The sequence below is a fragment of the Panicum virgatum genome, chromosome 9N (assembly GCF_016808335.1).
Source record: "Panicum virgatum strain AP13 chromosome 9N, P.virgatum_v5, whole genome shotgun sequence".
Taxonomy (NCBI): domain Eukaryota; kingdom Viridiplantae; phylum Streptophyta; class Magnoliopsida; order Poales; family Poaceae; genus Panicum; species Panicum virgatum.
The window spans coordinates 74,877,729-74,900,312 of NC_053153.1; the positions used below are offsets into that span (position 1 = coordinate 74,877,729).

At 49.8% G+C, this 22,584-nt stretch overlaps 5 protein-coding genes across 6 annotated transcripts; 3 read left to right on the forward strand and 2 right to left on the reverse strand.

The window, feature by feature from the left end:
* Positions 1 to 4,262: 4,262 nt before the first annotated feature.
* LOC120691928 (54S ribosomal protein L51, mitochondrial-like) lies at positions 4,263 to 6,436 on the forward strand. The gene is made up of 3 exons (XM_039975133.1): positions 4,263 to 4,525; positions 5,122 to 5,228; positions 5,973 to 6,436. The coding sequence occupies exons 1-3, from the start codon at positions 4,446 to 4,448 to the stop codon at positions 6,143 to 6,145; spliced, it is 360 nt and encodes a 119-aa protein (XP_039831067.1). The 5' UTR covers positions 4,263 to 4,445; the 3' UTR covers positions 6,146 to 6,436.
* Positions 6,437 to 7,822: 1,386 nt separating this feature from the next.
* On the forward strand, positions 7,823 to 11,316 carry LOC120691645. Its single transcript, XM_039974789.1, has 5 exons — positions 7,823 to 8,084; positions 8,235 to 8,373; positions 8,820 to 9,470; positions 9,565 to 9,748; positions 10,546 to 11,316. The coding sequence occupies exons 1-5, from the start codon at positions 8,008 to 8,010 to the stop codon at positions 10,572 to 10,574; spliced, it is 1,080 nt and encodes a 359-aa protein (XP_039830723.1). The 5' UTR covers positions 7,823 to 8,007; the 3' UTR covers positions 10,575 to 11,316.
* A 428-nt stretch (positions 11,317 to 11,744) lies between these two features.
* Positions 11,745 to 13,855, reverse strand: LOC120691646 (probable E3 ubiquitin-protein ligase RHY1A). Its single transcript, XM_039974790.1, has 2 exons — positions 13,408 to 13,855; positions 11,745 to 12,578 (listed from the first exon to the last, which is right to left on the reverse strand). The coding sequence occupies exons 1-2, from the start codon at positions 13,639 to 13,641 to the stop codon at positions 11,991 to 11,993; spliced, it is 822 nt and encodes a 273-aa protein (XP_039830724.1). The 5' UTR covers positions 13,642 to 13,855; the 3' UTR covers positions 11,745 to 11,990.
* Positions 13,856 to 14,509: 654 nt separating this feature from the next.
* LOC120691644 (BTB/POZ domain-containing protein SR1IP1-like) lies at positions 14,510 to 17,472 on the forward strand. Of its 2 annotated transcripts, none has more exons than XM_039974788.1 (5): positions 14,510 to 14,755; positions 15,036 to 15,105; positions 15,226 to 15,831; positions 15,918 to 16,463; positions 16,606 to 17,472. In XM_039974788.1, exons 1-5 carry the CDS (start codon positions 14,712 to 14,714, stop codon positions 17,161 to 17,163), a joined length of 1,824 nt encoding a protein of 607 aa, XP_039830722.1. In that variant the 5' UTR covers positions 14,510 to 14,711; the 3' UTR covers positions 17,164 to 17,472. The 2 variants fall into 2 exon arrangements, with proteins under 2 accessions (XP_039830722.1, XP_039830721.1); XM_039974787.1 differs by having other exon boundaries at positions 14,515 to 14,758.
* Positions 17,473 to 18,124: 652 nt separating this feature from the next.
* LOC120691647 (CASP-like protein 16) lies at positions 18,125 to 21,704 on the reverse strand. Its single transcript, XM_039974791.1, has 3 exons — positions 21,254 to 21,704; positions 19,045 to 19,177; positions 18,125 to 18,690 (listed from the first exon to the last, which is right to left on the reverse strand). The coding sequence occupies exons 1-3, from the start codon at positions 21,472 to 21,474 to the stop codon at positions 18,475 to 18,477; spliced, it is 570 nt and encodes a 189-aa protein (XP_039830725.1). The 5' UTR covers positions 21,475 to 21,704; the 3' UTR covers positions 18,125 to 18,474.
* Between the last annotated feature and the right edge of the window lie 880 nt (positions 21,705 to 22,584).

The window sequence follows — 22,584 nt, forward strand, 5'->3', positions numbered from 1 at the left end:
TTAGAGAAGGGATGGATGAATGAGATTGGTTACACGAATCTTAAATGCTGGAAGATATATAGGATTGTCACATGTTTCATGAATGACTTCCATCTTGGTGGAGGCAAAGCCGGAATTGAAGAAGTCATTTTGACAAACATTCTCCAAAACAATTTCATCTCCACCAAAGAAGCTACTCCACTAGATGAGTCGGAGCAGGAGCTGTTTTTGGAGGAACTGCAGTCGTGCCACATGGTTTTACAACTCTGCTCGTTTGCCCAATAACCATGGCACTCGCATCAGGCGCCGTTGCCCGCAATACAGGCTTCCTCTCCCTGCTCAGCCAGGCGGCCAGTGGCTACGCCCTCTGGGAACGTGTTGGCCGCAAGCTGCTCCATAGAGAGGTGGCGGAAGGTAATACAAGAATTATGAAACTGCAATTTCGCATTACTAAACTTGTTGGCCTGGTGGCGGCCACCAGGACCGCTGAAGGCGATCCTACTGGTCATGCGCTCTACTAACTTTGTTGGACTGATGGCGGCCACCAGGGCCGCTCCACACCACCGCCGTCGTTCTTGCAGAAACGGCTACAACCTCCTTGAGAAACATTGTGGATGCTGGTGTGGGGGTGGTGTGGGGGGCCAGGACGAGCTACTTTCCATTTTATGGTCTTGTTTAGCAAGGTTGTGTCTCCTCAAAAACCGCTCCACCTTTGTCTGGCGAAGTTAAGGTTGTTTTGAAAAACGTTTGGCAAACGGGTTTCGCTCTATTTTTCATGAATGGATTGAATAGGTCATATGCCCAACTTGCCCTTAGCTATTAGACGTGTTTGTGCAGCTGAAATTTATATTTGCATCGCATTTACAATATTGGTTAGCTAATAATCATTATCTTGTAGTATTAGTAGAGCAATTTATAGAAACGGGGATAGTACGGGAGAAGGTGCTATTGGCGACAAGTGGGGGACGAGAAAAATTGGTGGTGTAAAATGGTTGTAATTTCTTTGAAGTTCGTAGCAAACATTAAGCGTTGGATGCCGACCTACTGGAGGAGCCGCTTGTAGCCAAATTTTGTGGCTCCACTACCACTGTGAAAGCTATTTTAGGCTTCATCAACAGCTTCTTGTATGAAGCCTTTTTAAAACCATCTTTTGCTAGGGCTTTGTAGCTGTTTTTTAGCCCTGCCAAAGGCTCTACATCTGCACGTTTGCATCTTACACCAGGCATCATCACCTCACTTGCCACAACACAAGCGGCGGTAAATACTTTACTCGACCCTGATCTGAAATCGGTATGTGACCGATCCAATCCTCGAGTAAGCAGTGCTATCTTGCCTTGACTGTTAAATTAGTGTTGCATGTAGTTCGTTTCTGCCAGGGGCGGATTGGGGGGGGGGAGCTCCCCCCCCTCCAATGTTCAAAACCTCATTGGATGCAAAAAGGGAAGGAGGAGGGGGAGAGAGGGGAAAAGAAGAGAAAAAAAGGTGTAGAAGGAGGGAGAACGAGGGAGTCCCCCTAAACTCCAAACCTGCCTCCGCCACTGGTTCCTGCTCGTCCGTTTAATTCTTACTCTCGTGCATGAGTGTTGAGTGTGTCACTTTTGTTATTCTAGCTTTAAGTCCTATTTGGAAGTACTCCCTCCATTTAAAACTGTAAGTCATTTCAACTTTTTTAGAGAGTTAAAATATTTAAAATTGACCAAGTTTATACAATAAAGTACTAACATTGATGATACCTTCATTAGATTCTTCACTAAATATACTTTCATGATATATCTATTTGATGCTATAAATATTTGTAGTCTTTTTCTACAATTTTGGTCAAACATAAAAATAGTTTGACTCTCCAAAAAAAGTTGGAATGATTACATTTCAAAACAGAGGGAGTATTAATTAATTATCACTCGTAACTGCATTATGCATGTAATTTGTTGTACACAAGGATAAGGAGAAGGGGCACTTTGGGAAGTTTGAATCAAATAAATTGTAGAAAAAATATAAAATGAAATGGATAAAGTTTGAAAAGGCATTGCAACCATGTTTCACAATGGCAAAACAACGAAACCTAATTGTGGGATGGCAATCTAGCCATGTCCAGTTTGATAGTTGTGAAATTCCAAATTTCACATCTATTTTCACCTATGATGAAATTCGCGTGTCTTGCTTCCCAAGGATGAATGAATAGAATGTTCACCGGCGTGCAGAGAAATTCAGAAACAAGTGATTCACCGTCCGTCATTATGCTATTGCAAATCACATCATGAGAATGTTTTACCAGAATGAATTCCTGGCAGTAATTTTGTTGGGGGCGATTAGCCGATTAATTTCTGGCATTAGAGCTCGTCAAGTGGCAACATGTACGAAGGTCCGCATCACCTCTTGCCGTCACGCGTCGAGCTCAGCTCCAGCCAGGCAGAACCACTCCTCCGTTCAGGTCCAAGCAAGCTGTGTTGTGCTTCTCTTTCCTAATACTGGAATACATGGACCGCAACTCGCCTAATCCTGGAACACATCGAGCGCAGCGGCGCAGTGTCCAGCCGATGACGGAGGAGAAGGATCCCGACGAGCGCCGGAGGGGGCGGAGCCATAAGAAGGCGACGCCGAGCGCAGCGTCGGCAACCCACCCTTCAATTTCATACAGTACCTCGGCAACGAGTGGGCTGAGCCGTTGGGCCGGCTACTGGCCCACATAACACCCCAAATCACCTTCGCCGGATCGAATCTCAACCGCTTATTGGGATTCAACGGTCAAGATGGTCTCTGCCCTGGACGGTAATTGGAGTACTGTCCACCCCCGTCCCCGGCCAGGTGCCCTGCCCCTCGACCGTCGCCGCGCTTCCTTCCGCACCGTCCGCGCTCGCCGGTGGCCGGAATGGCGTTAGTGCGTTTCGTGTGCCAATGAAAGGCACGCACGCACCGAACATTGGAGGTGGAGCGTCAAGTGGGCGAGCGGCGGCCGGAAGCGGAGCTTGCCGAGTGGGCGGGCGGCGGTCGATGCGTGTGAAGTGTGAACAGGCCCGCCGCGGCCGCGCCGCGTCTGATGGCGAGGGTTTCGCTGGACAGGAGACAACGTCGAGCCTCTGCGCCTGCCACCTTGTAGACCGCCTGACCGTACCAGGTGCCCCCTGTCGCTGCGGCGCTTGTGTCTGTGGCTGAGACTGCAGGAGAACAAAGAACCGACCAGCCGTGAAGAGGGCTCCTCCGCTGCGTCGGCAAACCTCGACCGGACTGTTCGCTGATCCTCGCACCTCTCGTCGGGCGACGGCGCATCTGATGGTGTGGACCTCGCCGCTTCCTGTCGCAGGCGAGCACTCGTAGCATCTGGAGTCGCGCTTACGAGTTTCGCGTCTAGATCTACAGTCTTTGCAAATATCAGAGGAACCAATAGAATTTAAAACCTTGGCAATGAATCACGAGGATTTCCTCAGCACCATTAGCTCGCCATATGGAATATACATGGTTTAGGGGTCATCAGGACACAGAAACTCTATCAGGTCGTGTTCAGTTCCAAAAAAATTGCACAATATCCATCACATCGAATCTTTGAACACATGCATAGAGCATTAAATGCAGTTGAAAAAATAACTAATTACACAGTCTAACTGATTAGCACGAGATGAATCTTTTAAATCTAATTAGTCTATAATTAAACATTTTTTGTCAAGTAACAATGAAATGTACTACGGTATCAAAACCCAAACTTTTTCACCAACTAAACACACCCTAACTGATATTCTGGAGTTGACATTCACAAAAAAATGGTTACATTTCAGAGCATGGCCAATTATTGAGCTAAATTCGAGGGGGTAGCAAGTACAGTACGTGCGTTCTCACTTTCTGTTGGCATGGACAGGTTTTATCTTGCTAATGCTCTGTCCAAATGGGGTGTCATCTCAACTGCAGCGTGCATCCTGCTAGTTGATTTGGTACCAAACCGTCATATTTTGGTGCTGGTGCCCCTGTTTGCTCTATTTAAACGCTCAATTCAAATTGGGCACATGAAGCACTAAATGCACTTTTTAAGTTCCGGATGCACTATGTGTTCATTTATGACTCAATTACAAGACGGTTTTGTTTATGAAATACCCAAACAGCAATTTACAGGGGGGGAGTTTTCAGAGGTTTTGTTGTGCCTGTGCACTACAACAATTACAACCGGAAGGCAGTAACGGGTGAATAGATCAAACAGGCCCGTTAGAAGCAAAACATACCATGTTGGGCCGAGCCCCTTCCATGTTCTGGGCCGTCGCAGGCCGCGCGACGTGAGGTATTCCCATCGTCGTCGTCGATCGCCGTTCCTCCTCTGCCCCCGCGTTGGGCTAAACCCTAACGAAGCGCCGCCGTTCTCGTCTGCACCTCCAACCCCTCGGCGGACGCCGACTCGTCGATCCCTTCCTTCTCTCCCACCGCGAGATCGGCCTCGCGTCCCTTCTCCCTTGTTCAGGTTGATCCCTGGGGGCGGCAGCAGGATGGCGCTGAGGGGGGTATGGCAGCTGCAGAAGCTTGTGGTGAACTACTGCGATTGGGGAGGGAGCAGCAGGGGGATCAGGTATGATATAATTTGGTTCCTCACTCCGGTAGTAGTAGTAGTACCACTAGACCATGGTGTTTCGGTTGTTTTCCATGTTCTGTTGCGAAATTAATTGGAGATCCGGCTGATGCATATTCTTCGATGCGGGAATTGGCTGGGTAGTCAGTCGATTGTGCGAAGAATGCGCTTCGCTGCAGACTAGTGTAGTGTGTGTAGTTGTGATTTGGTACCAAAAAGAACTACCGTGTTGCATCTTTAGCTTTTATAGGGAATTCCTGTGGAGGCATTTCATTTCTAGGCAGGGAAATTGATGAGGGACTAGCGGTACTGATATCAGGGAAGAAGTTAAGGGCCGCCCATTTAGTTGAGATTTAGACCACGGAGAGGCTAATGATTGGTATTTATCTCATTAAAATCATGCGTTCTACATAATTTTGTGTTCAACATAATTTTGCTCGAGCTATATATTGCTTTGCTGGTAGAGCAGTACGCTATAGTTTACTGGCAGTTGTATGGTGCTTCAGATTAAATGTGGTGCTGGTTTTAGTACTTTTTGTTACTTCATATCAATGTATGAATTGCTCCTCAACAACTAGCAATTTCTATGATTGCAGAGCATTCATGGAGGCACATCTTCCAGCCTTTAAGGAAAAGAACCCACACTTAGAAGTGGTCACTGAGCTTGTCCGCGGTCAACACCCTAACTTAAAAGGAATTTACAGTAAGATATTTTTTTTTCTTTGTCCATTCTCCACTGTAACATAGTTCGTGAATTCAGTGGAATTGAATTTCTATTATGGATAACACATCTGATAGTGGCATTAGATATCTGAATTGGTACTGAGGAGACGCTCTCTGCAGACCTACCATGTTCAGTTGTAAATTGTATAGCGTGTCCATTTGTTGGTCTGTCCCTGTTCTCTCTGTTCAGGGTTGAATACTTGCTTGGAATACAACATGCCTGGTGGTGAACATATCTCGGTTTGGACATATCATTTTAACATAAAACCTCCATTGAAATTGTGCACATTTTATGAGCCCCATCCAACTGTGGGAGGATGGATGATCACACCCATCTTGGATTGGATGGAATAGGGCCATCTAGCAAATGTTGTGGCATGGGAGAGATGTCAACGAATTCTGTGGATTGATACAGATTGTTTTAATGTCTTTCTTTTCTGTTAAATGGGTTGATCCTATAAATGAGGCCATGACATGGCATGCACTAAGCAAGCAAAATCCTGTGGGATCGAATTGGTATTTTCCACTAGTAAAATATATTATTAACAGACTGGATAGTACTAGGCTGAGGATATTCCTCAAACGAAGCTATCCTATACGGCTATACCTTTTCTTTTCTTGTCGCCTTATCTTTGTCATTTCCATGGCTACCTTGGTTTTGGTTTTCTTAGGAAACGGATGATTTCTTCTTTTCAATTTTCTAACTGGCTTTGTCATTGTGCAGAAAACCATAACGAGCGAGTGGTCTGTGTAAGAAATTTACCACCTGAGGAAATACTGTTGCAAGCCACCAGGTTAAGGAATTCTCTGGGCAGGAAAGTGGTGAAGCTGCGAACAAGACACGTCACGAAACGCCCCAGTGTTCAGGGAACATGGACGACAGACCTGAAGATGTGAGCTGAGCTGTCAGACAAGCTGTTTCGGCGTTCCTGATGGTGTGATTTTTTAAAAAAAATCTCAGTTGTGTCAATAACTTTGTTGGGCTGCCATTCAGCTTGCCTATTTCAATAGCTTAGACGTGTTTGCGCTCTGTTTGTTCCTAGTACAATCCGGTAATAACATGTACACTTGGGATTTTTTTGCTAGTGCCAGCTTATCACTCGTCAGATGTCAGTCTGGTGATATCTATCTCCTGTCTTGGACTAGTACCTTCTGTTTTCAGCACACGAGATCTGTTGGACACTGAAAGCTTTGCTGTGTCATGACTGAATTTTTTTTATCACTGTTAGAAGTGGAAAAGATGGATGTCTGAAACTGTCATCAGATTCAGCTATACAATATGCTGACAGTCCGCCAGTCAATCTTCATCAGGATCAGCTATACAATACGCTCAGCCAGTCAAATCTTCGTGCATTAGGCTGACCACAGCGGAGGGAGCAAGAGCAAATTTGCTCCCTCCTCGTTTCCCACGCCCTCTCTGTCTACAGTGCATCTACAGTGCCAAACAGTGTATTTGCTCCTTCATTTGCTCCCTCCACTGTGGACGGTCTTAGGCTGACCACAGCGGAGGGAGCAAGAGCAAATTTGCTCCCTCCTCGTTTCCCACGCCCTCTCTGTCTACGGTGCCAAACAGTGCATCTACAGTGTCAAACAGTGTATTTGCTCCTTCATTTGCTCCCTTCACTGTGGACGGTCTTAGGTGAGCTTGTTCTCCCCGTGACGCTGCTGATGTAAAGGAATGAACTACTAGAAGATATACCCCCGAATCCACCCTCTGACCAGCGACTACCGACGCGGTAGGCAGCAGCAGAACGGCAGCGCCAGGCCGCCATAGTTAGACCTGGGCAAACGTCGGGTCGGGTCGGGTTCGGGTCGGGTCAGGGTCGGGTTCGGGTCGGGTCAAGGTCGGGTCACGGGTCGCATAGGACGGCCCGCGCCCGACCCGTATCTATCACCGGGTCGGGTCGGATTGGCCCGTGCACCCTGCGCGGGCGTGTCGGGTCGGGTTTTTTTCGGGTTGGGTCGGGTTTTTTGGCCTTTGGGTCGGGTTTTTCGGGTTGGGTCGGGTTTTGGGTCAAAAATCACGGCCCGTGCCCGGCCCGTTGATTGTTGCGGGTCAAAAAATACGGCCCGTGCCCACCCGCCACGTAGCTCGGGTCGGGTCGGGTCGGGTCGGGTTTTTTTCGGGCGGGTTGGGTCGGGTTGTTCGGGTCGGGTGACCCATGCCCAGGTCTAGCCATAGTTGAAGCCGTCAACACGGGGAGAAGCCGCCGCGACGAGCCGCCCGCCTCTCCCAGCATCTGACAGCAGCCTCCACCCGGCGTCGCTTACCATAACCAGCGTATGAATAAACATTCCCTAACGGGAGATTAAAAATGGATAAACAGGCGAGCTAAGCAGCAGCAATCCCGCCTCGAACAGCTGAGAACTAAGCGGAATACACACGCATTTCCGATGGCAACAGCTTGACAGTATAATCTTAACCTGATAATCTGATGGTAACAGTCGTGTGTGGGCATCCCACACGGCCGCGGAATGGCCACGTTCCCAGCACGGCAGCGCAAGCGCGGCCGCCGCCCCGCCCGCCCACGCGCCCCCCGGCAAAGCGCGACGCAATAATAGGCAGCCACCCCACCAGCCGGGCACCAGGAAGGAAGGAAATAGCGGCGAACAAAAGCGGGCGGAAAAGGGAAGAGCCAGGCTCGCGCCGTTCCACCACCGCGCCACCACCCACCAGTTGGAAATCCTGAATCCGATCCCCCTCTCTTTCTCTCTCGAGGAGTCGAGCGAGGTTCTCGGTTCCGATCCGGCGGGCGGGTATGGCGACGTCGTTCGACCGATGGGAGAAGGACCCCTTCTTCCTCGCCGCGGAGGAGGTCCAGGAATCCGCCGACCGGTGCGTCGCCGTTTTTTTTTTCCCATTTCGGGGCCCTCTCGTCTCGTGATCCGTTATGGCGGGTTCCGCCGTGGATATTTCGCCGGGTTGCGTTGCGTTCTCGCGGATCTGGTGCTGATGGATGCCTCGCGGTTTTTGGTGTCTGCGCAGGATGGAATCGGTGTACAGGATATGGGTACAGGAGAGGAGCGGGGGCGATCTGGAGGCGGCGGGCGTTACCGGAGGAGGGCCTACGGCCGCCGAGCTTCGCCGCGAGCTGCACACGGCGCTCGGCACCGCCAAGTGGCAGGTGAATTGGTTGCTCTTGCTCCCATCGTTCATTTCGCAGTTATACTGTTCCGGGATCCGATTGCGGTAGTTCCTTGCTAAATTTGTGAGCGTTTTGTAACATAATTGGTCTATCCTAGACCTTCAGATGTGATACTGCTCCTCAAAAGTTCCCTTGCTTAAACGATTACTCGCCATTGAGCGTGGCATAGTGTTTGATTCATTTCTGCTGCTTATGAGTTGCTGAATTAACAAAACTGTTTAGGAACCACATTTACTTTAATGCATAGATGATAACACTACAACAGTCCTTTGATGGATATATTATCGTACATTTTATGCCAGGGGCCAAACCCAATGGGCCATTATAAAATACAATATTTGTAACTATAGTATGAAAAATTTGAAGATTCCTGCTTGAAGTATCTTAGATTCAATAGCTCATTTCTTTCACTATCCTTCTTTTAGCTTGATGAACTGGAGTGTGCAATCAGATCGAACGACCAGGTTGTTTCGGCAGGAAAAGATACAAGAGCTAGGCATAATGACTTCGTTACAGCGATTGGCTATCGAATATTAGAGGTTGAGAACAACTTGAAAGAATCCAATGTTGCAGAGGGGAGGGGGCCATTGAGCTGGGTTCATTTGGATGAGGATGAGCGGGATGACCTTGCGGCTTTCTTATCTGCAGGCCCTTTTCAGCAGAAAGATAAAGTGGTCACAACTTCGGCTGGTGATATTGAAGTGGGGAGCAACGCAACAAGGATGAAAAATGATATATCAACTGACAGCTCCAAGGATTCAGCTGGTTCCACTGATTTGATTTCAGGGAGAGCAAAAGAGGATTTGTGCCGTGGGCATAGAAGAGCAGCTAGTGCCAGTGCTGATATAAGATCATGGAGCATGCTGATTCCTAATGAATGTGAAGAAATTTTGGAACAATCATCCGATGGCCCACACAAAGCGCCTTTGCTCAAGATGGTGAAAACATGTGCATTAACGAGTGCCTTGCAATCTAAGCCTGGAACGAAGTGCAAAAATGGATCGGTGAGATGGGCAGGTGTGAACCAAAAAGATGTCGAAGAGGCTATCCCCCTTAGTACTTCTCAGTTGACTCAGGTAATGGATTTACCTGAATGATGCAAAGATGCTCCGTTCTATCGCTCTCTCTTTGGTTATATCTTAGTGCTCTAACCTTTGTACTGCTATGCAGGGCTTAGATGGATGCTTTGAAAGGAACAAGAGTTGCTTAAGTACTTGTGATGAGGGTACATACAATAAGAAACTTTATGGTTGGCTTGGAGCCCTTCATAGACAGCTTCAGAGATCTCATTATCAAATTCGATATGGGCGCCCTGTTCAACTGATCGTTTTAGCACTTGCTGCTCTTGTGATATGTAAGTCTGTTTGTCCTATTCCTTTTTTTTAAGAAGAAATGATTCTTTGTCAAGTTGACAGAAATAAAGGTTTCTATCAGTTCAATAAAAAAAAATTGTAGATGCTCTAGTAACTATACCAGTTACGTCTTGTTCAAGTGCTATAAATTTATTCATTCCAATATCTGAATATATGTTTGTTACTTGACCAGAACCTTTGGTGAATATTTCTTGATAGAAATGTGGCAGTGTGTTTTTGTTTCATATTTCTTACTTGCTCATGTATTTTATCACTTGGTGTGACTGTGTATACTAAGTACTGACACATAAGATGTACCTTTTTTACTAGCCTTACATCCATATTAAATCCTTGTTACCAAACCAATTGAGGAGAAACTTACCCAGCATCGGCTGAGATGGTTTGGACATGTCCAACGAAGGCCTCCTGAGGCGCCGGTGCGTAATGGGGTTCTTGAGCGGGTCGATAATGTAAAGAGGGGTAGAGGTAGACCTAAACTGACGTGGGATGAGTCGGTTAAGAGAGACCTTAAGGATTGGAATATCTCTAAAGAGATAGCTTTGGATAGGAGCGCTTGGAGACTAGCTATCAATGTGCCTGAACCTTGAACTTATTTCTTTCGGGTTTCATTTCTAGCCTACCCCAACTTGCTTGGGAAAAAAAGGCTATGTTGTTGTTGTTGTTGTGTATGCTGACCCGACCCATTTCTTGTTGTTTGCTGTCTTTATTGTTGCGCAAGCACAACTTTGCATTTTACCTATTTTTTATATATATATTTACTATTTCTTTTACTTTGCAGTTGTGTGCATATTGAGGACAATTTGGTGACTATTTTTACTGGGTCACAGTTATATTTCTGGACTCATGAGATCAGCAGCTTGTATGGTACATTCATTGGCTGTAAACTTGTGGCCAATAGGAGCTTGAGGCATGCACATGTGGGCATGTAGCAACCATGGCAGACTGTTTATGGTAATCAAGGTTGAAAAGAATGTAGCTTGCTCTGGTTGGAGCAACTTATCTTGTCACATCTTCAGGGCAGCCTACTTCATCCTTGGAAGAAACCTCTCCTGGGCAGTCGGCTTCATCCTTGGATTGGCACTGCGCCATGCCTGGCAATGATGCACCTCCACAACTCAATCCTCCATGGTGATCAGTTGGCGCCTATGTAATGGTCCGATATAAATTACTGGCCACTGGTCTGGTGATCATGCTGCTGGCAACAGAATTGCAGGTCTTGCTTCATGCATCAATGCCACTGCTTTTACTGCCTGACTTGGAAGGGTGGTGAATTTTTTTGGGAGTTGCCATCTGAACTGTAGTTAGTTCCATAGGGCATAGGTTCTGATGAGAAATGTAAAAGATACCCAAAATAACTGTATGGTATCTGCTTGTATTTTGCCCCCTTACAACAGAATTAGGAACCTGGCAGCTCCCAGCACCTATTCAGCCTTTGCAGAGTTGTAATAAGGTGCCAGCTTGTGTTGATCGTGTAGAAACTGCACGATACTGCTAAATTCAGTGAAGGACGACAATTTTACAGAAAATATTACTGATATCTTTGGACCAACTAATTTTGTACTCCAGAGTTTTGTCATTACAGAAAGCATAATTAACTTTTGCAGCAACTAGTTCTATTGCTGTCTGCTGGTACGTGGTACTTGCAACAAGCATTCTTGCTCGTTTGTTGAACAAACACTAAATCCGCTGTCACAGACTCGTTTTCAAAAGAAATCGAGAGATTCGAATCGGCTAGTGCTGTAGCTCAACTGGTCTGGACTGCCGATGTGTTCACGAGACCCACCTGCTAGCGAATAATCCTCTGGGTGAGTGACCTGGTCCATGCGACGCTCTACTGTTCAACGGAATGCTAAGAGAAACGGGTAAGAACAGAAATTCAGACTTTCAGAGCAAGATGCACACAGTTAACTCATGTTCCTCGATCTCAGCAAGATGCATGCCGTACAAACGAAAATGCAGACACAGAACACCATCACGAGTAGAACAAAGTCATTTGATTTGATTCCTCATAAGATACACAGGAAAGAGTGCTTCCTAAGCTATACTTCTATCAGCTTCCACTCACGCGCAATATTTAAGCCTCTTTAGGGCCGGGACAACAAAAGATATTCAGCGTACTACACATGAAATTTAACAGGCTGTCATCGCAGCACCTGATAACAGTGAAATATAACAATGCATCTTCGTGCTGGTTATAATCCTATTCAGAACCAAGGCTTGTCATCAGGATTGTGATCGAATATTTGTGCGGCAGTATGGGCAATCTGCACATTTACGCACCCATGGTTCCAAGCATGTCGAGTGGAACCTATGACCACAGCGCAGCTTTATCAGCTCATCTCCATCATAGAATCCATCAAGGCAAATGGAACACTCCGGCGAGGGTTCCCTGTTGTCATCTTTGCTAGTCTCAAAAATCTCAATCTGTAACCGCAGGAAAGCCGCCTTGCTAAGTCCGGACGACCTGTGTAAGTTAGAGGAACTGATGGTTGGCCTTTCTTCATCTGATTCACTACTTGGGTGGAGCGATGATGAGTTGGGCCCATTTGGCTGATGCCGTGTTTCCCTGTTTCTGAAGTCAGTGATTCTAAACACATCGCTAGCTGAAAATTCATCTAATGAGATAGATGGCCTGGAGGCAGATGAACCGAGAGAAATGCCTCTTAGTCTCTCCAGGACACGTGCTTGCGCTTGCAGTACAGCACCTGGAAGCCGTTCATTTGCCCTGAACATCATCAGCCTATCAAGTCTGTTCCTCCGCGCTGCAGAATCCCCAATGTTATTATTGTCTAGGTACGATAAGATCTGATCCTGTAGAGAGAGAGAGAGAGAAACATTATCATTTGATCTCGCATAATAAACAACAACACAATTTCTTAAATGAAGTTGGTTAGATAACCAAAGGAAAATGAATTGCATCCTTTGGCCATCCTTTGAAGCTTCCGCTAGAAAATATCAGATAGGACAATTTACATGACAGAGAAATCAAAAGTTATTTGATAGATGAAGTGCCCTAGAATTCCAGTGTTAGGATAGAACATAGTTCTAATTGTACATTCCAAGCTAGCACATGCCTAGGTGAGGCAATTGTTTCATAGATCAAGCCTTGCCAAAAAAAATGTTGAGGTATGTTGCCTAAGCAAACTGCGAATGCTTATTTTCCACAAAGTATATGCATAGCTAATAATGCAAAGGTGTGGTTAAGACCATAAGCAATGAAGCAAGCCACATCTACTACGTGGTACATGCACCAATACAATGAGCTAGCCTCATTTCAATTCTTCTGCAGCATGGTGGTGCCAGTGGGATTATGGAAGGCCAATAAAAAACGATTCCGAATCTCAAATAGGATTACTTTTCCATATGTTCACCAATTGGAGGAGTAAATTTAACCACAGCAATCAGTGCAGGTGCGCAATCCTTACAGGTCCCCCTCATCTCCCGATCTACTCAATCAGGACAATACAGTTCCGCACTTCCAATCAGAAGCGAATTGCGCGCAAGCCGAAATTGGAAACCTAATCATCCCGACAAATTGTACATGCCAACGCCGGGGATGTACGGATCCAACCACAACACAAACGACACGACAATAATCAAGAGGAAGGGAAGAGGAGGCGAGGTCAGTGAGGCTTCTCACGGTGTACGACCCGCGGCGGCGCGGCGGCGGGGCCCCGGTGTGCAGGTGCTGCCGCACGTCGCCGGCAGCGTCGAGCTGGCGGCGCGGGCGGCACCCGCGGCGCCTCCTCCGGGCGGCGAGGCCGTGCGGGTCCCGTAGCGCGTCGGCGTGCGGATCCGGCTCCGGGTCGGGGTCGGCGAGGCGCGCCCCGCGGGAGGCGCGGCGCGCGGTGAAGAGCTCGGAGGCGCTCGTCATGGCCGTGCGGATGAGGCGGGGGGCTCGGGGCCGTGGCAGCGCAGCGAGCAAAGATTTGGTTGGTGGGTTGGATTAAGTTTCCCGTGGATTTTTTTAATGCAGCTGCTTGCTCGTTTTGGGGCAAGGCAAGGGCCAAGGGGGGAGGAGACGAGTGGAGGAAGGTGCGAGGAGACCCGCGTCACCGCGTGTGACGGAGGGAGGACGACGGAGGCCGAGGCCGGTGGACTCTGGACGGTGGACGGTGGACGGCGACGAGGCGACGGGTGCCCGCGCCGGATCGGAAATTTCTGTGGTCGGACCCCGGGTTACGACTGGGCGCTCCATCGTCAGCCAGTGTGGTCAGTCATGGCCGTTATGGGGTGTTCGGCTGATGAAATCCGACTGATTTCGGATGATTTAATAATATTTTGTGAAAAAAAACATGTCGAAACAAGCCGAATTAAGCCGGAACAAGATAAGCCAACTTCGAGGGGACGGCAAGACCGCAAGCAGGGTATCTTCTGCTGGTGGGCCGTTCGCGCCTATCCCTGGGCCGTAGACCCGGGCCGTATGGGCCCTAAACTGGTCTCATCGCCTTTGTGGAAGGCCCAAGTCTAGGGTGCTGGGCCCAGGGGCCAGGCCTGAGGTTGCTGTCCGCTGCCTGCTGCCACACGTCAGTCAAACCAGTAACGACTGTGAGAGGCCAAGTGAAGCACGGCTCGGCGGTCGGCGCCCTACCGGCTACCGCACAAGAAGAGTCGACGGCGAGAAAAGGCAGCTAGATGCCAAGGAAAACAATCCGCGGGTTCGTGTGCGTTTTTTCGGCTGCCGCATTTATCCACCCACGGCCCGCAGCGCGATGGTGGCGCGCCAGCGCGTGGCCTCCGGCGGCCGAGGCCAGTGGCAGGCAGCCGCGGCGCCATCCGGAGCCTGGCGGCTGGCGCACCTGCTTCACTCGCTCCGCGCTGCCGCGATTCCCTCTTGACGTCGACGCCGCCCCGGGATGGGGGCAGGTGAGGAGGAGAATATGGGGGGTAGAGCGGGAGAGGTGAGCGGCGGGCAGGCACGGTGACTCCGCCAAGGGTTGCGGGATGGAGAACCCGTTCGACAACCCGGCGATGAAGAGAACCAGCGAGTGGTACCCTCCACCTCGATCCTCCTCCCTTGCTGCTTCTCCTCGCTTTCTTTGCTTTTCCATTTGGCATGTGTTGCGCATTTGATTCGGTGCACGTTCATGTTCAAGTTTCAAATTGTTGGTATGAATGTAAGACTGTAACCGGCAAGCAGCAGTTTTCGCCAAGCAACATGCGATCTGCACTCCTGATCTTGTTCATTGCTTCAGACTGAAAAAATGAAGCTTGCAACAAGAACATGTTTGTGGAATTTGAAGCGCTTGTTCCGGTTCATTGTTGCAGGATCCTTTCACAGGAATTCCCGAGCGATATCACCATCCAGGTCGGGGAGGCGACCTTCAACTTGCACAAGGTAAACCTGAACCACAGCGCCTCCGTTTCTGTTCTTGGCTACTGGCCTGGGATCTTATTATAGAGGGAAGTTTCGGTCCCGAGTCCTGACAACAAGTACGTGGCGCGGACGCTGCTGCAGCTCCGGCTGGCATCGAGGTGCGGCTACATACGGAAGCAGGTGCCGGGGATCAATGGCTCCAAGGTCACCCACATCGACATCACGGGCATGCCGGGCGGCGCCAGGGCGTTCGAGCTCGTCACCAATTTCTGCTACGGCGAGGACCTCGAGATCACGGAGGACAACGTCGCGATGCTGCGGTGCGCCGCGGAGCACCTGGACATGACCGACGAGAGCAACGGCGCGAGCCTGGTGGGCAGGACGGAGGCCTACCTGGAGGCCGTGGCGCTGACGACCCTCGCCGGCGCGGTCGCCGTGCTCCGCAGGTCCGAGGAGCTCATCCCGGTGGCCGAGGAGGTGGACCTCGTCGGCAGGAGCATCGACGCCATCGCGCACATCACCTGCAACGACAGCCGGTTCACCATGTCGCTGGGCAGCAGCACGGCCGGTAGCTACAACGGCGTGAACGTGTGGAAGGCCGTCGACGACTGGTGGGCCGACGAGCTGACCTCGCTGCGGATTGACACGTTCCAGAGAGTCCTGATCGCGATGAAGGCGAGGGGGTTCAAGGGCATTGCTTTGGGCACGCTGATCATGCTCTATGCCCAGAAGTCTCTGCGAAGACAGGTGAGATCTGAAGTTTTACACATTCACAAAGGCATCGGATCGGACATTGTTCCTGCACACATCTGACATTGTTGAGCTTGGTGCAGAACATGCACGGGAGGGACAAGAAGAAGATGGACCCGAGGCAAGAGCACGAGAAGCGGGTGGTCCTTGAGACGATCGTGAGCCTGCTGCCCAAGGAGAAGAACACCATTTCTGTGAGCTTCCTGTCGATGCTGCTGCGAGCGGCGCTCCACCTGGACACGACGCTGGCCTGCCGGCTCGACCTCGAGAAGCGGATGGCCGCGCAGCTCGGGCAGGCTGTGCTCAACGACCTCCTGATCCCGTCCTCCTCGCCCGAGGACGGCACCACGTTCGACGTCGATGCCGTCCAGAGGATCCTGGCCGGGTACCTGGAGCACGAGGGCGAGGCGACCCGGCTCGACTACAGCACGGACGACGAATTCATCTCGACGGCGTCGCCGCCCAACGACGTCGGCATGGTCGGCAAACTCATGGAGGCCTACCTGGCCGAGGTCTCCTCGGACGTGAACCTGCCCATCGACAAGTTCACCGGTCTCACCGAGATGATCCCGCACCGCGCCAGGTTTAACGAGGACGGCATGTACCGCGCCATCGACATCTACTTGAAGGTAAGAATTTCAGATTAGAAATTTCAATTTTACTGCCGTGTTGGTTGTGGCTTGTTCCTCAGCAAGATGATGCGTACTGATTACTAGTTCGTTCAGACTTGAAACAACGATCATGTTCGTAATGGAGTACGGGTTCCTGCAGGCGCATCCGCATCTGAGCGAGGCCGAGAGGAAGAAGGTGTGCAAGGCGATGGACTGCCAGCGGCTGTCGCGCGAGGCGTGCGCGCACGCGGCGCAGAACGACCGGCTGCCAGTGCAGACGGTGGTGCAGGCCCTCTACCACGAGCAGCGGCGCCTGGGCGAGGCCCCCGCGCACCCGCCCAGCCGCGCGTCGTCCTTCTCCGGCGGCGAGTCCCCGGCCCAGTCGCTGCCCTACAAGCCGGCGCGGAGCCTCAGGGGCCGGCACGCCCGGGGCGGCGCGGCGCAGGACGACTTGTCGCGGCTGCAGCGGGAGAACGAGGAGCTCAGGATGGAGCTGATGAGGCTGAAGATGCGCCTGCGGGACCCTCCGGCCGGGGGCGGAGCTCCGCCGCCGCCGGGGCGGGCCCCGCTGCCGAAGAAGCCCGGCAGCGGCGGGTTCATGAACAACGTGTCCAGGAAGCTCGGGCGGCTGAACCCGTTCCTGCGGCATGACGCCATGGGTGGCGGGAAGGTGCGCGCGAAGCCGCCAAAGGATCGGAGGCACTCGATCGGCTGGTGAGGTGGCTCGTCCTAACAATGGCCGCCGGCCGGCTTCTTCCCATCTTGGACCATGACGGCAATTTCGCCGGAACGTGCAATGTGACTCACGGATCAAATGGCTTTGAGTTGCGAGTAGATATAGGTAGCAACCTCAGTTGAACATAAATAAGCATGTTTCCATGTCTGCGTTATACTGTAACAAAATCTTGCAGAGTAACTTCTGTGTAGAAATTTTGAGCTCTGCACGTACAGTGTTAGCACTTGTTACCTTCTTACTAATGGGTCGTATTCGCCGTGGATATGAAAGCGCCGGGTGTGGCCGGAATTATTTTTGCTGTGCAAAAGCGCCGCGGTGTTCTTGTCGGCCCATTATGATGTTTATCTGGCCAGGAGTGCACTCCCGGCTCGTGACAGAGGACAGGTGACAAATGACATTTTGATCATGACATGGCTTTTTGGCTCCTGTGCACTTGCACAGCCTCAGTCTCGGTTCATGTTGACAGCACAGAACAAACAGTAAAGCGCAAGATAGGAGTAACATGCTGCAATCTGCCATGACAGCACAGAACAACACCCCTGATTAGTTGATCTGTTTGTTTGGTTGTTAGCCCCCACGATTTTTATTCATTCCTTTGGTGCAGTGAGTTGCTGGACGGAGCACCACCGTCGCTCCTCTTTCTTTGCTTCCCTGGTGGTGGTTGTTTTTGTTTGAGGGAGCTCTTTGCTCTCTCTTTTTTTGCTGCTCTTCTAATAAAAATTCGGCAAATCTCTTGCTGTCCGTTCAAAGAGAGAGAGAGAGAGAGAGAGAGAGAGAGAGAGAGAGAGAGAGAGAGAGAGAGAGAGAGAGAGAGAGAGAGAGAGAGAGAGAGAGAGAAACCCCACACAGAATGACAGAATGGCAGTCGAGCATGCCGACAGTCGATGGAAGGACCCCCAACTCAAGGATTTCAGTGCTTCTTTGCAAATATCAGAGCAACCAATAGAACTTAAAACCTTGGCAATGAATCACGACGATTTCCTCAGCACCATTAGCTCTCCATATGGAGTATACATGGTTCAGGGGTCATTCAGGACACAGAAACTCTATCAGTTCCAAGCATTCTACAGAGGCCTAAATACTCGTAGAACTGCAAGGTTTCACAGCAATGCAATTGGTTCCCTATTTCCTTTGTACATGTTAAACTAGATATGCCGGAGCTCAAAGCCATAGCCTCATGCGGGTACTTCAGCTTCCGGTTCTAATACTATTAGCTGGGCCACTCTATCCCAGTTGTCGCTAAAACCACAGCTGGGGTGCTCGAACTGCTCCAAAATCAGGCTCTATCCTCTACTATCCAGCTGCTGCAACGCGGGAATATGCGAACGCGGTCGACCAAAAGTTCAGCACAAAGGATGGTGTGAGAGAAAACGAACACATGAATGCCATCGATACTGCAGTCTGGAAACTAGCACAGTGGTTCTCCGAGCACATCTGCAGATCCCCGTTGATCAAGACGGTGATTCCAGCTGCAGCGCATGCTCCAGAGAAGATTACTCCACATGTGATCTGCCATCAAAAAATTGTAGTCATGGGAACAGAATACGGGAAACCAAAAGACAAATGCACTCATATCTCCTACAACCAAATCTGCAGTTCAGGAGAGGCAATTTCATTCGACTGAATAACCCGACTGCTTATTTGCTTCATTTGTGATACACAATTAATATTCTACATATGCACACCACTGTATTCTTAAAGAATGCCAGAACGATCCCAGTTATATGGTACTTTTGTCTGTCTTGGGTAGTTCTTTGAGAAATTGTTCAAAACACTTATCTGTAAACCTTACAAAATATTATGGGAGATTGATTTAATCCATTTTATAAGCATCACGTAGAGCAAGGACAATGTTTCACGTACCCCATCTCCAATGGCAAAAAGAGCAACAAGCCGACGATTTCGTAGACAACGTTTAACAAGCAGTGCGTATATGTCCACAATGGCTACTGATAGGCTCCAAACACATTGCAAAATAGCTGCTGCAATAAGGTAGCTGGCCAAAAAAAGTAACTCATCAGTTTGTTACACGCAAAACTAAACCAAATTTAATGGGGGGCAAAGGCTCGAGGTAGAGGATGCCAAAGAGAAATGCAGAAAGGAGCATACAGAAGACATGAGTTTGCTGTGGCAATCATAGAAAAGAATAAGATGCAGAAGAATTGTCATTTTCACCCAAGTCAACAAAAGTACCCACCCACGCCTACCACAATCATAGCAAAATAAAATAAATAATATGCAACGAAATAGAACCATGCGCATATCAATTTCTACTGCCTATAATCAGCAAATGAGTAACAAAACAGGAGATACTGCATGCCCAATAAACTAGGAAAATATTCCTTTCAGATAAACAAAGGTTTACCTTACTCTTAGGATTCTAAATTAGTTCAGGTAAAACCACACTGTACTTAATTGTAAAGATGATCTGTGTTCCATATTGCAAACTGATCAGCAAGATATTCTTTTTTCGGAAATTCTTCATAAATGACTCGAAAGGTTGGGCATTCATATATTATAGTTTTATAATGGAGTGAGGCAATGAAGTGCCATGATAAGCCATGCGTATTATATGACAAAAAAAAGCTGCTTTCTAAACATTTATGCTGGTAAGCAAGAAAGAAAGAGCTGCTTATGCCCCAGTTGGCAAAAAGAAAGATAAAAGAGAAAGGACATTTAGTGGTGCTACTCAAGAGTAGGAACCAGTAATATAGATGATGTTTGTTATATGTTATTGGGATCCCTGAGTTACCCAAGACCCCGTGTTCACTCTAGCCCCAGCTCAATGTTATTCAACTCAGCAATCATACAGTCTATTCATAAGCTCATCAATCTAAATCCAAAATAAGCCCCTCCCATTAGCAGGGACCATATCAGGAAATGGTCGAGAAAATAGATGGATGTCCCTCCGTTCCAAATTGTAGGTTGTTTTAGCAAATCTAGATGCATAATTTTTTCCATGCATCTAGGCATAGTGTTTATCTAGGTGCATAGCAAAATTTATGTATCTAGATTTGCCAAAATAGCCTATAATTTGGAACGGAGGGAATAAATGTTAAGCACTTAACAAACCTTCCAGTACATTTGTTGAAAATACAGCGCCATGTTCAGCACCGTTTTGCACTAAACTGTTGACCAGAGATAAAGATTCGCTTGTGCACATTTCTAATCTACCAATAAATTGAATAATAAACTAATTTGCTTGTCCTAAACGCCGTGTACACAGAGCAGAGGGAGTATCCATTTTAGCATTGGAGCCCACTAGCTATAGTAAATTTCGACAGTGCAATATGATCCCGAACACAGCCAAATATTGAACTACTCAACTACAGTTGAAATGGATGTTGCTATGGTGCAATTATATGGATAGCACACTCCAAGTACACTGTCTTCACTCCAGATAAGGTTTGCCCTTTTTACTTTGCTTTTTCTGGTCTATGTGCCAGCTTAAGTGTGGTTTCTTGAAAAACATCAACAGAAGGTTACATCAGGAGCGTGTGGCAGATCTAAAGCACTATCATGAGCAAAATTTGCAACCACAGGACTCATGCAAAGATGAAAACTATGAACTAATCAGGTATAGTAATTGGATTTACAAACTAGTAGTCGGTAACATCCAGAGACCTGATCCAAAATCAGTGTGATAAAACTCGACCCTAGTGAAAATACTGGTCTGTATAAAAGGCCCGGAGCAAGATGCATTTTTGGTGGGTTCAGAGTAAGTCGCAGGTGAAACCGCCCACACGTCGTGTTAGAAAGGAGTTCCAGGGTTTCACACTCCATTGCTGAATCAGGCAACAATCCAAGACATGAAGTCCCAGGAGCTTTAACTCTTCGACAAGAAACCCAACCACCTCAAACTTCAAATGTGAATACCCTTTTACTACCCACTATGGTAGCTAGCTGAGCACCAGAGATCACACGGTTTTCCTTTTTGTAAACCACAAAATAAATCACGCCAGAGCACAATACAATTCCAAAATCCTAAACAAGCGACTGGAGAACGAATCGCGGTAGCAAAAGCGGGAAGGAGGAGAGACGGGGAAGGCGAGAGCCGGGCGGGAGGGGCTACCAGAAGGCGGTGACGGAGGCGAAGTCGCTGGTGGACGACATGACGGCGAGCGAGACGGTGGCGAGGAGGAACTGCGTGACGCGGAGCGCGAGCCCGCTGGGCGTCCCCGGCATCCCGGGCAGGTCCTTCATCAGCACGCCCGCCGGCTGCTGCTGCGCCGGGTTCGCGGGCGCCGGCGCCGCCACCTCCATGGGGTGCACCACCGGCCGGCTCGCGAACATCTTGCCGGCACCCCCGCACTGCCGCGCCTCGTACGGAACGGCCTCGCTCGCTACCCCCGGCCGCGCCCCGCGGCGTGCAGGCGAAATGCCCGTTGGCCTCGGCGCGCCCGAGCTCCGGGTCGGTACGGTACCGGCGGGCGGCGGCGGGGTGGGAATGGAATGTCGCCTCCCCGGCTCCCTCTGCTCTGCTCTAGCGGCTGGGGGTTCTGACTGGCTGCGCGGTTTGTTTATTCCTCCGCTACGGCGACGAAAAGAAAGGCTAGTTTTATGGGGGCGCAACGCAACCGTCAACCGCGGACGCGGCGTGCTGCGCCGTGGGGCCGGCGGTGGCGCACCGCCCATGTGGCGGCTGCCTGCCTATGAGCCGAGCCCGAGAGGATCGCAGCCGAGTGGCGAGCCCGCTTCCGGGGAGCGCAGCGGCAGCGCAGGTCTCCGGCCGAAACTTCCTGGCAAGTTCACGCACGCCGAGAATGGATGCCTTCGCCCCGACGCAAATCTATCACAGGCACGTAGTTTGCGAGGAAACGGCCACTGACACTGCGCCGTGCCGGGCAAAGGGTTCGGCTCATCGGCCGGCTGGCTGGTCCAACGTCCAAGTGTTGGTGTTCCAACTGGTCCGAGTCCGGTCGATCGTCTGCTACCGTGCGAGGGGAGGCACGTGCGCGAGGGGGGCAATCTGTTCGGTGCCTGTCTCTCGCCGCCGCCCGCCGGTAAGAGGGCAATCAGCCGCAAGACTATTCCCAGACACTGGCCAAAGGCGCCAGGCCGGGCTGGTTCTCGGCGCTTTTCCTCCTCGCGCGACGCAAACCGGGCCATGGTGGCCGGTCATCTTCTGGCCGCCGCGACGACGAATTTTTTTTTTTTGAAACAGCAGCGACGGCGATTCTGATGGGGGGACATGGGGATCCGATGACGCGCTCGGGGCTCCAGGACGAGGCGGCGACGCCGCGACGGGACTAGACTGACCGGAAGAGAGATATCGGTTAGGCAGTTTCGGGTCGTGGTCGAGAGCCCAACTAATGAAGAATCCAGTGACAGTTCCTTCAGGGGATTTCCTTTCCGGTTTCCGCACATGGCTTCATCCGATCCAGTGCGCGTACTGTCGCGATC

Excerpts from the sequence above, each read along its gene's own strand:
- LOC120691644 (XM_039974787.1), top strand. The coding sequence starts at position 14,712 with ATGGAGAACCCGTTCGACAACCCGGCGATGAAGAGAACCAGCGAGTG. Across the intron at positions 14,759-15,035 it reads ATGAAGAGAACCAGCGAGTG|GATCCTTTCACAGGAATTCC; the intron begins GTACCCTCCACC and ends TCATTGTTGCAG. Across the intron at positions 16,464-16,605 it reads CCATCGACATCTACTTGAAG|GCGCATCCGCATCTGAGCGA; the intron begins GTAAGAATTTCA and ends GGGTTCCTGCAG.
- LOC120691646 (XM_039974790.1), bottom strand. The coding sequence starts at position 13,641 with ATGACGAGCGCCTCCGAGCTCTTCACCGCGCGCCGCGCCTCCCGCGGG. Across the intron at positions 12,579-13,407 it reads GCCGCCGCGGGTCGTACACC|GATCAGATCTTATCGTACCT; the intron begins GTGAGAAGCCTC and ends CTCTCTCTACAG.
- LOC120691645 (XM_039974789.1), top strand. The coding sequence starts at position 8,008 with ATGGCGACGTCGTTCGACCGATGGGAGAAGGACCCCTTCTTCCTCGCC. Across the intron at positions 8,085-8,234 it reads GTCCAGGAATCCGCCGACCG|GATGGAATCGGTGTACAGGA; the intron begins GTGCGTCGCCGT and ends GTGTCTGCGCAG. Across the intron at positions 9,749-10,545 it reads ACTTGCTGCTCTTGTGATAT|TTGTGTGCATATTGAGGACA; the intron begins GTAAGTCTGTTT and ends TTTACTTTGCAG.
- LOC120691647 (XM_039974791.1), bottom strand. The coding sequence starts at position 21,474 with ATGTTCGCGAGCCGGCCGGTGGTGCACCCCATGGAGGTGGCGGCGCCG. Across the intron at positions 19,178-21,253 it reads GCCTCCGTCACCGCCTTCTG|CTACCTTATTGCAGCAGCTA; the intron begins GTAGCCCCTCCC and ends TTTTTTGGCCAG. Across the intron at positions 18,691-19,044 it reads TTTTTGCCATTGGAGATGGG|ATCACATGTGGAGTAATCTT; the intron begins GTACGTGAAACA and ends TTTTGATGGCAG.
- LOC120691928 (XM_039975133.1), top strand. The coding sequence starts at position 4,446 with ATGGCGCTGAGGGGGGTATGGCAGCTGCAGAAGCTTGTGGTGAACTAC. Across the intron at positions 4,526-5,121 it reads GGGAGCAGCAGGGGGATCAG|AGCATTCATGGAGGCACATC; the intron begins GTATGATATAAT and ends CTATGATTGCAG. Across the intron at positions 5,229-5,972 it reads TAACTTAAAAGGAATTTACA|AAAACCATAACGAGCGAGTG; the intron begins GTAAGATATTTT and ends GTCATTGTGCAG.